The following is a 16,128-nucleotide window of genomic DNA, read 5'->3' as shown; positions in this document are numbered from 1 at the left end:
GACGGTAGTACTACTACTTATTTCACAGGGTAGTTGGTGTATACTTGCACATAGTAAATATTTGATAAATGTTATCCAATATGTTTATATTCTTTACTAAAAACATATTTTATTAAATGTACTACATGTAAAAGGACTTTTACTCTTAAAAGTATATTAAGAAAATATTTTCTAAGCTGGATGTGGTGGCTGATGCCTGTAATCCCAGCACTTTGGGAGGCCGAGGCAGGTGGATCACTTGAGGTCAGGAATTTGAGACCAGCCTGGCCAACATGATGAAACCCTGTCTATACTAAAAATACAACAATTAGCTGGGTGTGGTGGCGCATGCCTGTAATCCCAGCTACTTGAGAGGCTGAGGCACGAGAATCGCTTGAACCTGGAAGGCGGAGGTTGCAGTGAGCTGAGATCACGCCATTGCACTCCAGCCTGGGCAACAGAGCGAGACTGTCAAAAGAAAAAGAAAATATTTTCTTATCCATCAATAAATACATTTACATGATCTTTAATGACTGTGTAATGTTTCAACATGCTGTTTGGTATCATTTACTTAACTGATCCTTTTTATGCATATAGAATTATATGTGATATATTTGCTCATTTTAACATTTTGTAATAACACCTAGAATGTGAATCTTTGTGTGATACTCTTGTTTCAAGCAACAATAACTAAAACACATACAAAAATTGTGTAGAAGTTTTCTGTAGAACTTAAATTTCATTTTCATCTCATGTTTAGGGGTTGAGATGGAGGCTGTTTCTCGGAGCAGAAAGATGTCATGTGCCACTGGTCAGGAATGGTGTCCATCAGTTGATACTTCTGAAGCACTGGGCCATCTGCTGGGATTTGTATAGGAATGTTATTCTGAACTTCAGTTTTATTTTACAATGATAACATAAGTTTAAAGAACATGCAGAGAAATCTGTGTTCAAAAGCATTTACACTACTTTTGAGTTGCAGAAACAGTATTACAAAATCTTTTTGTGGGGTGAAGGAAGATGGGATGTCTGAGTATTTTTTTTTCTTTCTTTCAAGCAGTCTCATTCCAATCAGCAGTGTAATTGGAATGCAACTCTAATCTGGAGGAGGAAGGGGAATTTTTGGCAAGGATATGCTAAGTAGTTGGGAGCTTTATTCACATTAAGCATAGATAGCCATTCATTATGAATACAACTTAGTAAGAACAAGCATAGCATTCTCTTTCTACAACTGCGATTTACTCTGATACTATTACCTGGTTTGTTGCATATAGATAACTCCTCTCCTATCAGAAAAATAAATTATTGACCTAAATGAAAATGGTAGTATTTATTGCCGTCTGTACTTCTGCAAATGGTTTTCTCTAATCGCTGCCTCAAATGAAATACAAGATTTCCATGAAGCTTAAACCATATCTTGAGAAAACAACAATGAAAGGCATTTATGACATGGTATTTGAATTTTACCTGACCTGTGAGCTCTGAGAGCAAAGGATCATGTCTTATTTATCTTTGTATCTGCAGAAACTGTCATAGCACTTGGCACAAAGTGAGTGTTCAGGAAATGTTGAATGAGAGAATGAATGATGTAGAAGTATTCCCTTCTCCCTAAGTATATCAAGATGATCACACCTGCATCCATGTGAAATACAGAAGCTTTATCCAGTATGACTGACGTCAGCTTGTTTTGATCATCTTTGCTAATCATTTCAAACCATCTGTCTGAAAAAGGAGTGAATACAATAGCTAGAACAAGCTAGGTTCTGGGAGTATAGACTTAAGAATGAGAAATGCTTTGAAGAAATTTGAGAAGGGTAGTAACATGATAAAGTTTTATAAGCAGACTTAATCTAGTACAAATATATGGGCTGTTTGAGACATTGTCCCTAGTGGATTCTGTAGCATGGTACTGTGGTGGTATAATGCTACATTTGTAGTTAGCATTAATAAAAATTGACTTGTGCCTGCTAAATATCTGTAGTCTAGTATAATGTTTTGTTTTAACACAAAAATTAGTGAAAAGTAATTGAATTAATTCAAATACTTCAGATTTTTGTGCCTTTCTCTATATAATTTCAATTCCATATATATAAGCTTAGTAAACATTAAAGATATTGAAATATTGATAGCTGTCTAGGACAGGGGCCCTCAACCCTGGGCCATGGCCCACACGGCAGGAGATGAGCCAGTGAAGCATCATCTGTATTTACAACCACTTCCCATCGTGTATTACCACCTGAGCTCTGCCTCCTCTCAGATCAGCAGTGGCAATAGATTCTCATAGGAGTGTTAACCCTGCTGTGAACTGCGCATGCGAGGGATCTAGGTTGCTCCTCCTTATGAGAATCTAATGCCTGATGATCTGTCACTGTCTTTCTTCACTCCCAGATGGGACTGTCTAGTTGCAGGAAAACAAACTCAGGGCTCCCACTGATGTTACATTATGGTGAGTTGTATAATTATTCCATATATATTACGATGTAATAATAATAGAAATAAGTGTAATGAGATTGAATCATTCCCAAAACTCCTTTGCCACCCCCCAACCCCCACACTGGTTCATGGAAAACTTGTCTTCCATGAAACCAGTCCCTGGTACCAAAAAGGTTGGGGTCTGCTGGTCTAGGAGAAAGTCTGTACCCCATAGCCTTTGTTTTGTCCTCACCCACCTAATAAGATTTCTCTCCTGTTATTTCCTTCCTGCCCAGCATTTCTCAACATTATTTTTACCTATTTTCTTTAAGAAACATTTAGAAAACAAAAATGAAACTTCTCCCACATTGCCACCCTTCCCTAGTCCCATGAGTCCTAATCTTAGCTCTACTTTCCATAGTTTCTATTACAAAAGATGAGAGATTTTCTTCTAACATAAAATTATAATATTGTATATACATTTTCCAGGAGATTCTGATACCTCCTTAGTTGAGAATTTGCTGTGGTGACATAATCAGGGGTTTGTCATACTGAAATTCATGGATTCTTTGAGCATTTACCAATCTTCTGTGATTAGAACAGAGAATGAAAAGAGCAATGGGCTGTGGTTCTGGTCCCCAAGGTACATTCCTAAGAAACAAGAACAGTGCAGTAAAGGCTCCAGGATGTGAAAATAATTTATTTTTACAGATAAATAACATTACCAGTTCTTAGGTCGTGTTTTGACAATCTTCCTTTTAAAAGTTACAGATGAGAGTTTTTGCTTCCAGGGCAGAAAGTCATTTAGACAAGAACTTGCTGAAACTGCTTAGATCCAGCATGAAGCATAGCGGTCTGACTAATCCTGATATTATTTCTTTGTTTTAAGTTAATCTTGTTTCTTCTAGAATGCTAATATTATTTTCCTTAATCTCTTGATTACTAAAATGCACTTTCTCTTCATAAACTTTGGACCTGATTTTAAAGTTCTTTGTTCTTTTGATTTTTCAATTGTTCTTTGAAACTGAATGTTATACATTTTGTGATTTTTTTTAAAGAATTGGTTAAACACGACCGGATAAGTATGTTTTAAGTAAAGAGAAATGATAAAAATAAGATTTTTTTGAGGGGTGGAGGGGGACAATGTCTCACTCTGTTGCCCAGGCTGGAGTGCAATGGCGTGATCTCAGCTCACTGCAACCTCTGCCTCCCAGGCTCAAGTGATTCTCATGCCTCAACCTCCTGAGTAGCTGAGACTACATGTGTGTGCCACCACACCTGGCTTTTTTTTTTTTTTGTATTTTTAGTAGAGATGGGGTTTTGCCATGTTGCCCAAGTCTCAAATTCCTGCCTCAAGTGATTTGCCCACCTTGGCCTCCCAAAGTGCTGGAATTACAGCATAAGCCGCAGTACCTGGCCTAAAATAAGATTTCTTAAATCAAAATTATGATTATGTGAGGATTGGCCATTGTTACATAGTGTAAAAAGCCCTCTTTTCTTTTTTTTGAGACAGAATCTTGCTCTGTCGCCCAGGCTGGGGTGCAGTGGCCGGATCTCAGCTCACTGCAAGCTCCGCCTCCCGGGTTTAGGCCATTCTCCTGCCTCAGCCTCCTGAGTAGCTGGGACTACAGGCGCCCGCCACCTCGCCCGGCTAGTTTTTTTGTATTTTTTTTTTAGTAGAGATGGGGTTTCACCGTGTTAGCCAGGATGGTCTCGATCTCCTGACCTCGTGATCCGCCTGTCTCGGCCTCCCAAAGTGCTGGGATTACAGGCTTGAGCCACCGCGCCCGGCCAAAAGCCCTCTTTTCAATGAAGTTATTTATTTTAGAGTCTATTTCATTCATTCAACAGATATTTATTGAGTACCTATCAAGTGCCAGGCATAGTATGTGTTTGGCGCAGGGGATATGAAGAGATGAGGCAGGCATGATTCGTGCTTTATGGAGTTTATCACCTCCACAATTATAAGCAACATTCCAAACTTAAACGAGAACAATAAAATGTGATAAGTGTTTATGATAAGTATGAGCTTCTGTGAAAATACAAGTGGGGAAGACTTGAGAGAAACATGTTCTAAAAGGCATCCTTCCCTTTTGAGACCAGAAGATGAGTAGGTGAAGAAGCCTAGGAAGAATGTTTCAGGCAGAGAGAATGGCACGTGAAGGCTGTGGGCGAGAGATATACATTTGAGAAAGTAAAGGTTAGTATGGCCGGATCTTAGACTTGAGGGCCTGGAAGGGAGCTGTGGTGATGAAAATGAGGTCAGAGAGGTGAGCAGGAGCCAGGGCTTGAAGGGCATTGAAGGCAATGTAAGTTTGGGCCAGAAGACCTTTGAAATGTTTTAAGGATCTTAGAAGGGGAAGTGGATGGAAAGACTTAATTAGATTTTTAGATCACTTCAGGTCCAGTGTGGAGAACTGGAGGGAAGTGAGGTTTTGAGGCAGGGGAATGTTGTAATTACCTAGATAGTGGATGGCGGACTAAGGTGTTGGCATCGGTAATAGACAGAAGTGGACAGATGAAGGATATTTCCGGGATAGAATTGCTGAGAATTGTAATTGTCAGGTTTTCGGGAGGGAAGACAGTGAAGGTTGCTATGGAGATTTCTGACTTGGGTAGTGGAGTGGAAAGGAAGGCTATTTATTGGAAAGAAAGTCAACTGGAGGGAGGAGCAGATTTGCGGGGAAGACATGATTTTTTGGGGGGAACGCTTGTTTGGTTTGTGGACCTGGAGTTTAGGAGAGACCTAAGGATCGGGTTTTATGAATTTAGGTATCATGATAACCATAAAGTAAATGGTAAAGACCAGAGAGAATATATGGAAAAGTGGCTCTTCGAATTTTATTTTTTGAGAGAGAGGAAGAGTTCTGTCAATCTGTTAAGCTGTGAACTCTCTCCCAGGAAAAATATGGATTCTCTCCCCAGAAAATAAACATATATGTAATAGTTTACATATAATTGCAAGGTTTACAAAAATGGACACTATGATCCTCAGGTTACAGAGTAAAATAAGAGAACCTAGGGCAAAACCCCGAAGAACTTCAAGTTTTTAGCATAGCAAGATCTGGCAAAGAGAACTTAGAATGAGTTTTATGCCATGTAGAACCTGGTGAATGTGGTGTTAAACAGAACTGGAAGAGAGAGATTCTGGAAGAGGGAATAATCAATAGTGGCAAATACCCATGAGGGGGTCAAGTGCCATAAAGAAGGAAAAATATCCATTGTATGGACTTATTAATTAGGTCTCCAGGGCTTTATAGCAGCGATTCAGAGGCAGTGGTGAGGGAGGAAGCCAGATTGCAGTGGATCAAGGCATTAGTGGGAGGTAAAGAAGTAGAGTCAAAAAGTATAGGCAATTCTTTTAAAAAAATTTTTAAAATTATACTTTAAGTTCTGGGGTACATGTGCAGAACGTGCAGTTTTGTTACATAGGTATACACGTACCATGGTGGTTTGCTGCACCCAGCAACCCGTCATCTACATTAGGTATTTCTCCTAATGCTATCCCTCCCCTAACCCCCCACCCGCCAACAGGCCCCATTGTGTGATGTTCCCCTCCCTGTGTCCATGTGTTCTCATTGTTCAACTCCCACTTATGAGTGAGAACATGCAGTGTTTGGTTTTCTGTTCTTGTGTTAGTTTGCTGAGAATGATGGTTTCCAGCCTCATCCATGTCCCTGCAAAGGACATGAACTCATCCTTTTTTATGGCTGCATAGTATTCCATGGTGTATATGTGCCACATTTTCTTTATCCAGTCTATCATTGATAGACATTTGGGTTGGTTCCAAGTCTTTGCTATTGTGAATAGTGCCATAGTAAACATACGTGTGCATATGTCTTTATAGTAGAATGATTTATAATCCTTTGGGTATATACCCAGTAATGGAATTACTGGGTCAAATGGTATTTCTGGTTCTAGATCCTTGAGGAATCACCACACTGTCTTCCACAATGGTTAAACTAATTTACACTCTCACCAACAGTGTAAAAGTGTTCCTGTTTCTCCACATCCTCTCCAGCATCTGTTGTTTCCTGACTTTTTAATGATCGCCATTCTCACTGGCGTGAGATGGTATCTCATTGTGGTTTTGATTTGCATTTCTCTAATGACCAGTGATGATGAGCTTTTTTTCATGTTTGTTGGCTGCATGAATGTCTTCTTTTGAGATGTGTCTGTTCATATCCTTTGCCCACTTTTTGATGGGGTTGTTTGTTTGTTTGTTTGTTTGTAAATTTAAGTTCTTTGTAGATTTTGGATATTAACCCTTCGTCAGATGGATAGATTGCAATTTTTTTCTCCCATTCTGTAGGTTGCCTGTTCACTCTGATGAGTTTCTTTTGCTGTGCAGAAGCTCTTTAGTTTAGTTAGATCCCATTTGTCTATTTTGGCTTTTGTTGCCATTGCTTTTGTTTTAGTCATGAAGTCTTTGCCCATGCCTATGTCCTGAATGGTATTGCCTAGGTTTTCTTCTAGGGTTTTTATGGTTTTAGGTCTTAACATTTAAGTCTTTAATCCATCTTGAGTTAATTTTTGTGTAAGGTGTAAGGAAGGAGTCCAGTTTCAGTTTTCTGCATATGGCTAGCCAGTTTTACCAACACCATTTATTACATAGGGAATCTTTTCCCCCATTGCTTGTTTTTGTCAGGTTTGTCAAAGATCAGATGGTTGTAGATGTGTGGTGTTATTTCTGAGGCCTCTGTTCTGTTCCATTGGTCTATATATTTGTTTTCCATTGGTATCTATCTATCTATCTATCTATCTATCTATCTATCTATCTATCTATCTATCTATCTATCTATCTATATACAGTACCATGCTGTTTTTGTTACTGTAGACTTGTAGTATAGTTTGAAGTCAGGTGGTGTGATGCCTCCAGCTTTGTTCTTTTTGCTTAGGATTGTATTGGCTGTGAGGGCTCTTTTTTGGTTCCATATGAAATTTAAAGTAGTTTTTTCCCAATTCTGTGAAGAGAGTCAGTGGTAGCTTGATGGGGATAGCACTGAATCTATAAATTACTTTGGGCAATATGGCCATTTTCACGATATTCATTCTTCCCCTCCATGAGCATGGAATGTTTTTCCATTTATTTGTGTCCTCTTTTATTTCCTTGAGCAGTGGTTTGTAGTTCTCCTTGAAGAGGTCCTTCACATCTCTTGTAAGTTGTATTCCTAGGTATTTTATTGTCTCTGTAGCAATTGGCTCTGTTTGTCTGTTATTGGTGTATAGGAAAGCTTGTGATTTTTGCACATTTATTTTCTTTGAAGAAGTTTCATTATGAGGGGGAAGAGGTAGATGATGGCTGAAGGGAGGCTTGGGTAAGACTTGAGTATGTTTAAATGCTGACAAAGTAGTTAGAAAAGGGGGCAAGATAGAGGATATGTATAACAGCTGTGAAGATCCCCAAGAAAATGGTGTTTTGGATATGAGATAGAGGATAGTCTTAGGAGAGTAGACATTGTCAGTGGAAGGAAGGAAAAAAAGAATGAAAATGTAGGTTTGGTGGCAGTGTGTTGGAGGAGATCTCATGTTTTCTCTTTCTCTGAAGTCGGATGTGAAATCATTTCACTTCATGAATCACAGGATAGTGGTTTGTTTAAAAACATCATCATTACCTCATTAAAACGAAAGATTGTAATTTAGATTTTTTTTGTGTTACATGTGTATTGATCCTAAATATTCTTTTCAATTTATATTATGATAAAAGTTTGGGAGGAGTTCTTCTAAATCCAGTTTGTGATTTGTTATTCTTAGTTATGGCCCTAGTTTTCATCATCAATTGAGTTTTTATGTTTTTAAAAACAAAACTCTAAGACAAGGCCTAAGGGACTCTGCCTAGTATATCAGTATCTTGTGCTTACTTAATAATTTTATTTATTTACTGATGACATCTGTCTTCAAAAGGTTTTTTTATGTGAACCCTTACAGTGATTAGTTATATTTATTTAGACTCATTCCCAAGTTTATGTCAAATGAGCTTTTATACACTAAACTTCCAGTAACTGTAATTCATTTAAACTGTTAGTAGAAGTGGATAGAAATACCAAACATTACATTCATAGGTATTTTATAAACTAAAATTTACATATATGAAAATTGGTGCTTTTCTTTCTCTTGTATCAAGTTTGAGTTAAAGAAGCTTTAAGTTTATGACTCTATAAGCTTGCTTGCTTATTTATTTATTTATTTATTTATTTATTTGAGACAGAGTCTTATTCTGTCGCCCAGGCTGGAGTACAGTGGTGCAATCTTGGCTCACTGCAACCTCCACCTCCCAGGTTCAAGTGATTCTCGCACCTCAGCCTCCTGAGTAGCTGGGATTACAAGCGTGCGCCACCACACCCAGCTAATTTTTGTATTTTTACTAGAGACACAGTTTCACCATGTTAGCTAGGCTGGTCTCAAACTCCTGACCTCAAGCGATCCACCCACCTTGGCCTCCCAAAGTGCTGGGATTATAGACATGAGCCACTGTGCCCAGCCTGTAAGCAGTAATTTTAAAATTGGTATGTAATTCATATACTGTAAAATCTATCCTTTTTTTTTCTTTTTTTTTTTTTTTGAGAAAGAGTCTTGCTCTGTAGCCCAGGCTGGCGTGCAGTGTAACCTTGGCTCACTGCAGCCTCCGCCTCCCGGGTTCAAGTGACTCTTCTGCCTCAGTCTCCTGAGTAGCTGGGACTACAGGCGCACACCACCACGCCCAGCTAATTTTTGTATTTTTAATAGAAACGGGGTGTCACCATATTGGCCAGGCTAGTCTTGAACTCCTGACCTCATGATCCGCCGACCTCAGCCTCCCAAAGTGCTGGGATTACAGGTGTGAGTCACTGCGCCCGGCCAAAATTTATCCTTTTTAAAGTGGGCAATTCAGTATTTTTTAGTATGTTCACAAGGTTGTGCATCCATCCATGTAAGTAATTTAATGTATAGTAACTTGGAAAATGTGGATTTGGGATATCTAGTTTTAATATATTAACTTTAAATTCTTCAAAGATATAGTAGACATATCTTGTCATTTAACTGACTATTTAGGATAAGGTAATTTGATTTCTCCTATGAAGTTTCTGTGGCATTTAGGTGGAGAACAGAATGTTATTTAAAAAAAAAATCATCTATATCAGGAAAGCTATATCTTTATTTATGTTCCTCTTCAGTATACAATTATTTCATCCTTAAAATAGATATAACAACCTGACTTTACATATCTCCTTTGAACTATTTTTCCCATTGCCACTGAGTTTCTCAGAGAATAGATCTTGATGGAAGATAGGAATTGAATTTCTGTCTTATTATTAGAATATCAGATTTGTAAACTTTCTTGCTCTCAGTTATTACTGGTGATCATTGCTAAAGTTGCAACCACTGGTTCAACTGTCCTTTGTTTGCTAGTTTGAAAGTTTGTGATCATGTTTCATACCTTGCTATAGTTAGGGTTTAACTATTCACTGCTGTTTTCAGTGTTTTAAAATGTAACAATACACTCTTAACATTTTAATTTTTCCCATGTATTTTTTGTTTTTTTTTTTTACAGTACTCTGTGCAAAAAACCTGGTGAAAAAGGATTTTTTCCGTAAGTAAATTAACTTTAAATCTTGTGTATTGTATGTAGATCTTTGGGAACAGGATTTTCAGAATTCTCTGGTTTAGGGGTTTCTCTATTCAGAAATATCGTCAGTGTTATTTTATTATGAATGCTTTGGTTCAGAGCCATTTGGCATCATATTTTTTTTAGAAGGTTTTGTGCTTTTTAGCCTTAGCCTTTTCCTTTTAACCTCTCCCATGTATTTATGAGAATGCGTGTATATGCAGGTATGTAGATGCAGATGTGTGTAATGTATATTGAAGGTGTGCATACTACTAGAATCCTAGGAAAGGTTTAAGAGATTATTTTGTGAACACTTTTTTCCTTTTGAAAATTTCATAGGAAGCTGTATTCATTCAGGATTCATTGGAAGGTGGAAAAGTCGTTGAGCCTGCTTGGAATTTCCAGAGTGTAGTAAAGAAATCTCTGCCACACTTGATCCTAGATGCTCTTACGTCTCAGATTCCAAAGCAGATGTTTGGTTCCCATATGTGCATTATATTTACCAGTCTGTTGTGATTTTTTTTTTTTCTGGCTTTATTTAGTACTAAGTTTTGTGAGAGGGGATTGGGAAGTACCCAGCATGTATATTAACAATCTTTATTCTGTTGTAGCTCTAAATTATTGGTTAAAAATGATACAATTTTTAGTAAAAAATAATAATAACAACAAAAAAACACAACTTCAGCCAACAACACTTTGTATGTAAAATATTTGAAATTAGAATAGAGACGATTCATTAAATTTTTAAATTCAAGTCACAGGCTATGTGTACTGTTTGATTTCATGTGATAGTAGATGATTTTTGGGGGTTTGATTAAAAGAAATGAGCTATATATATATTTTTTTTCTTTTTAGAGACAGAATCTTGCCCTGTCAGCCAGGGTATAGTACAGTGGCATAGTCATTGCTCATTGCAGCCTCAAACTCCTAGGCTCAAGGGATCCTTCTACCTCACCCTCCTGAGTAGGTGGACTGCAGGCACACTTCACCACGCCCAGCTAATTTATTTATTTATTTACTATTCTTTGTAGAGACAGGGTCTTGCTGTGTTGCACAGGCTGGTCTCAAACTCCTGGCCTCAAGTGATCCTCCTCCTACCTCAGCCTCACAAAGTGCTGGGATTACAGGTGTAAGCCACTGTGCCCGGCCAGTATAATTTAAAATTACACTTAATTCATTCCACTTGAAATTTTATTATTTTGAGTTTTTCTAGAGCAGAACTTAAAGTTTATAAAATAACATCTTATAAAACTATATATTTATGAATATTTATGGTTATCTTTCTGCTTACATAAGAAAGCAAATAGGATAATTTGGAACATAGGACGAAAATTATAAGCAGTTTAAATTTGTGTACCATGTGCCTTGTCCCCAGAAGCTTGTCACAGTAGAAGGTCCCAGTGGCCACAGAACTCCCCATCTCTCCCTGTTGCCGCCAATCACTGTTGTCTCTGAGGCTTCTGCTCACTTCCTACCTCATCCCTGTTGCTACTAACTGAGGTGTACTTTTTTTTTTTTTAAACCTTCTATAAGGTTAATCTAAGGTAGGATTTGTCCTAGTGGGCCTGAAAAGTGGCACATAGGGTTAGACAAGGAGAAAAGGGAGGGAAGTAAGAGGAGCACTTTTTTTTTTTTTTTTTAAAAGATGGAGTCTCACTCTGTCACCCAGGCTGGAGTGCAGTGGCGTGATCTCGGCTCACTGCAAACTCCACCTCTCAGGTTCAAGCGATTCTCCTGCCTCAGCCTCCTGAGTAGCTGGGATTACAGGTGCACGCCAACATGCCTGACTAATTTTTGTATTTTTAGTAGAGATGGGATTTCACCATGTTGGTCAGGCTGGTCTTGAACTCCTGACCTTGTGATCCTCCTGCCTTGGCCTCCCAAAGTGCTGGGATTATAGGCGTGAGCCACTGCACCCGGCTGAGAGGAGCACTCTTACAGCTGCTTCTGTAGCCTCTAAGACATCTGCTCCGGTTTTGAAGATAAAATCTTCAGTTTTGTCTCCCAGCTTTCCTTTTCAAATTTCCTTCCTCTAGAGTCCCAGGACACAGCTTCTCTAATAAAATATCCAGATATCCTTACCTAATTTTTCCTAGGAAATCTAGAGGAATCATATTTTAATGTTTTATAAACCTTAGAGAGCTGATTGTTACCCTTTATGTGATCTTTGTCCTTAAATTGTAAGTGAAAGAAAGAAGGAAATCTTTTCCCTTTTTCATTGGTGTAGGCAGTAAAAATTGATAAAAATTCTAAGAGTGTGAACTTGCTTTAGGGATAAGATTAGGGGAAACAGTGTGATTATCTTTAAAACTTAGAATGGGAGACTCTTGATGGCCTGGAAAGGGAAACAGGAACGGTAATCCTTAGGGCTTCAGAGGGGAGTTAGCCAGGGATGGAAGTTACCTCCCAGGTTCACACTGGCCAAGGTCCCAGGTCCATTCTGTGGTAGATTTACGTGTATACTTACAGAGATTTTTGACCTGTTAAGGGTGGCCCACGTTAATTTCAGAGACAGTAATTCCTAAATTCTTCAATTAAATATAAATGAATGTGCGTTTGTTGATCAGTGCAGTTATTAATAGTAAAATATAGTTAAATTTTTGCTTGTGATTCAATTAAAATTGTATTGAATGAGAAAAGCAAATTTTAATACCAAGTATGACTATAGGGTGATGAAATAGATACATACTTTTCATTGCAGGAAAAAATACACTGCCATGTGTTTCTTTTGTAATTTGTATGTGAGATAATACTGTTTATTGGGTGCTATCCTTGTTGAGAAAAGTTTTATTAACTCATGTTTTTGAACTGTTTTCAAGCTTGTTGGCTTTTAAAAATAAGTCACTTCCCCTTTCCCCCAGAATTTTAGCAGGAAAAATTTCAAACATAAAGCAACAGATAAAAGAATTTTATAGTAAAGATCCACCATCTAGATTCTACCATTAACTTTATCACGTATTTACCCATTTATTCATTATCTGTTTTTTGTTTTTTTGGTTTTTTTGTTTTTCTGATGGAGTCTTGCTCTGTCCCCAGGCTGGAGTGCAGTGGCGATCTTGGTTCACTGCAGCCTCTGCCTCCTGGGTTCAAGCAAGTCTCCTGCCTCAGCCTCCTGAGTAGCTGGGATTATAGGCATGTGCCACCACACCCAGGTAATTTTTGTATTTTTAATAGAGACGGGGTTTCACCATGTTGGCCAGGCTGGTCTCAAACTCCTGACCTCGTGATCCGCCTGCCTCGGCCCCCCAAAGTGTTGGGATTACAGGCGTGAGCCACTGTGCCCTGCCTTTGTTATCTGTTTTACGTGTGCTTTTTATATGAAAAGGAGTGTTTTCATTACTGTCAGATTGGTTCTTCTGCAACATTTTAAAAAAGATTTCTGTGTAAGGTAATGTATTAAGGTATTTTATAGGGGGCCAAATTGAAGTCATTTAGAACCAAGATGGGTTGGTTAAATGTTTTTTTTTTTTTTCTTGGCCCAATTGAAAGTAAAGCTGTTTTCTTTGGAAGGTAACACACTTTTGACTTAAAAATGTTATTTTATTATTATTTGCAGCTTTTCAAGTGCATTTGTGTAGTAAGGAGGTTTTTGAGCTTTAGCTGTTTTATATGCCTCAGAAATAATGGAGAATTGAGAAAAAAAATTTTTTTTCCCTTGAGACAGAGTCTGTCTCTGACACCCAGGCTGGAGTGTAGTGGCGCGATCTCGGCTCACTGCAACCTCCACCTCCCATGTTCAAGCGATTCTCCTGCCTCAGCCTCCCAAGTAGCTGGGAATACAGGCATGTGCTACCACACCCGGCTAATTTTTTGTATTTTAAGTAGAGATGGGATTTCAGCGTGTTAGCCAGGATGGTCTCGATCTCCTGACCTCATGATCCGCCCACTTCAGCCTCCCAAAGTGCTGGCATTACAGGCGTAAGCCGCTGTGCCTGGCCGAGAAATTTTTTAAAATGCAGAAAGTTCTCTAGCCACTTTGTATTTACCACTAGATGTCTCACTAACTTCAGAAAACCTGATAGCTTTTGACCAGATTAGAGTAACTTGGCTCTCAAGTTAAATTTTTGTAGAATAATATAATCAGGTTAAGTTGAAACCTATGTATTTTTTAATTAAGGTATTGAACTTGTATTTTTGTTTATTGTGTTATTTAACAGAAAGAGAACATAAAAAGCTGTGACTTTCCTACTGAATTAAGGATCTGGAAGCCACATTTTGTATGGAAAAAGTTGTTTTTCTTTTATTATTTTTTTAATTTGAATAGGTTTTGGGGGAACAGATGGTGTTTGATTACATGAATAAGGACTTTAGTGGTGATTTCTGAAATTTTGGTGGACCCATCACCCAAGCAGTGTACCCAGTGTGTAGTCTTTTATCCCTCGCTACCCCCAACCTTTTCCCCCAGTCCCCATAGTCCAGTGTATCATTCTTATGCCTTTGCATTCTCATAGCTTAGCTCCCACATGTGATTGAGAACATACGGTGTTAGGTTTTCCATTCTTGAGTTACTTCACTTAGAATAATAGTCTCCAGTTTTATCCAGGTTGCTGTGAATGTAATTATTTCTTTTTAATGACCAAGTAGTATTCCATGGTGTATATATGTATATGTGTGTTTGTGTGTGTATATGTATATATACATACACACACCACATTTTCTTTATCCACTCATTAGTTTATAGGTATTTGAGCTGCTTCAATATTTTTGCAATTGTGAATTGTGCTGCTACAAATGTGTGTGCAAGTATCTTTTTCGTATAATGACTTCTTTTCTTCTGGTTTAATACCTAGTAGTGGGATTGCTGGATCAAACGGTAGATCTACTTTTAGTTCTTTAAGGAATCTCCATACTGTTTTCCGTAGTGGTTGTACTAGTTTACATTGCCACCAGTAGTGTAAAAGTGTTCCCTTTTCACTGCATCCATGCCAACATCTGTTATTTTTAAATTTTTTGATTATGGCCATTCTTGCAAGAGTGAGGTGGCATCGCATTGTAGTTTTGATTTGCATTTCCTTGATATTTAGTGATGTTGAGCATTTTTCGATCTACTTGTTGGCCTATCTTGTTGGTATATCTTTTTTGAGAATTGTCTATTCATGTCCTTAACCCACTTTTTGATGGGATTGTTTTTTTCTTGCTGCTTTGTTTGAGTACTTTGTAGATTCTGGATATTAGTCCTTTGTCAGATGTTGTTTTTCTTAATCCTTAATTTTTTTTTCCCCCCTGAGATAGGGTCTTGCTCTGTCAACCAGGGTGGAGTGCAGTGGCATGATCATGGCTCACTGCAGCCTCGACCTCCCAGGCTCAAGTGATCCTCCCACCTTAGTCTCCGGAGTAGCTGAGACTACAGATGTATGCCACCATGCTTGGCTAACTTTTAAATTATTTTGTGGGGAGTGTCGGGGGTGGTCTTACTATGTTGCCCAGGCTGGTCTCAGAAACTCCTGGGCTCAAGTGATCCTTTCGCCTCAGCCTCCCAAAGTGCTGGAATTACAGGCGTGAGCCACTGTGCCTGGCCAATCCTTAATTCTTTTTAATTTTATTTTTTTAAAAAAGCAAGAAACCAGCAGAGAGACTTAATTCTTCAACTAGTTTAATAACACTCAAAGGGAAAGTTTAGAAATGTGATTTTTTTTGTTTTTGCTTATAAACATACATTTATATGTTTATTTATTTAAATAGTAGAGTGAAAATAACAAGATAGAGTGAATTCTTCCCAGGATGAAATACTTCATGTATTGAGGGTGGAGGTAAAAACTTTCTTCCATTGAACACATTTATAAATGGTTAGGTGTTATTGAAATATTGTGCATAGTACTCAGCTTCAAGAATGATATAGTTAAATAGATTTAATACCCTAACTTACCCAGTTTCTTTGAAACTTAACCCTTAGGTTTTGGTCCTCCTTTAATATTTGAAGGCGATAGATCACAGAGTCATAGAATTGGGAAACTGATAGGTGATTTGTCTGTCCTTGAAACTTGGCAGATTAGTATCTTAAAAAAATTAGCATTGATACCAACATGCAAAATTTCTCCAGTCACCAACAGTTAACGCTGTTTTGTTCTAGTATTTTCAGCTGTCCACAGGAAATCTACTCTATCCCAATATGTCTAACACGTGAAGTGTCATTTTTGTCTCTCTAGCATTTT

At 38.0% G+C, this 16,128-nt stretch overlaps 1 protein-coding gene across 2 annotated transcripts in view; it reads left to right on the top strand.

Annotated features, from left to right (window-relative positions):
- LOC105469005 (SMAD specific E3 ubiquitin protein ligase 2) overlaps window positions 1-16,128 on the top strand; it is a 114,458-nt gene that overhangs the window by 42,961 nt on the left and 55,369 nt on the right. The window contains exon 2 of one of the 2 annotated variants that reach the window (XM_071083461.1): window positions 9,923-9,961. The exons of the other annotated variant lie outside the window; for it this stretch is intronic. Coding sequence (XP_070939562.1) covers window positions 9,923-9,961 — 39 coding nt within the window. The remainder of the gene's footprint in view (window positions 1-9,922; window positions 9,962-16,128) is intronic. 2 annotated transcript variants of the gene reach the window in all.

This window comes from Macaca nemestrina, chromosome 17 (genome assembly GCF_043159975.1).
Source record: "Macaca nemestrina isolate mMacNem1 chromosome 17, mMacNem.hap1, whole genome shotgun sequence".
Lineage (NCBI taxonomy): Eukaryota > Metazoa > Chordata > Mammalia > Primates > Cercopithecidae > Macaca > Macaca nemestrina.
This window is presented reverse-complemented; position numbering and strand designations above follow the sequence as displayed.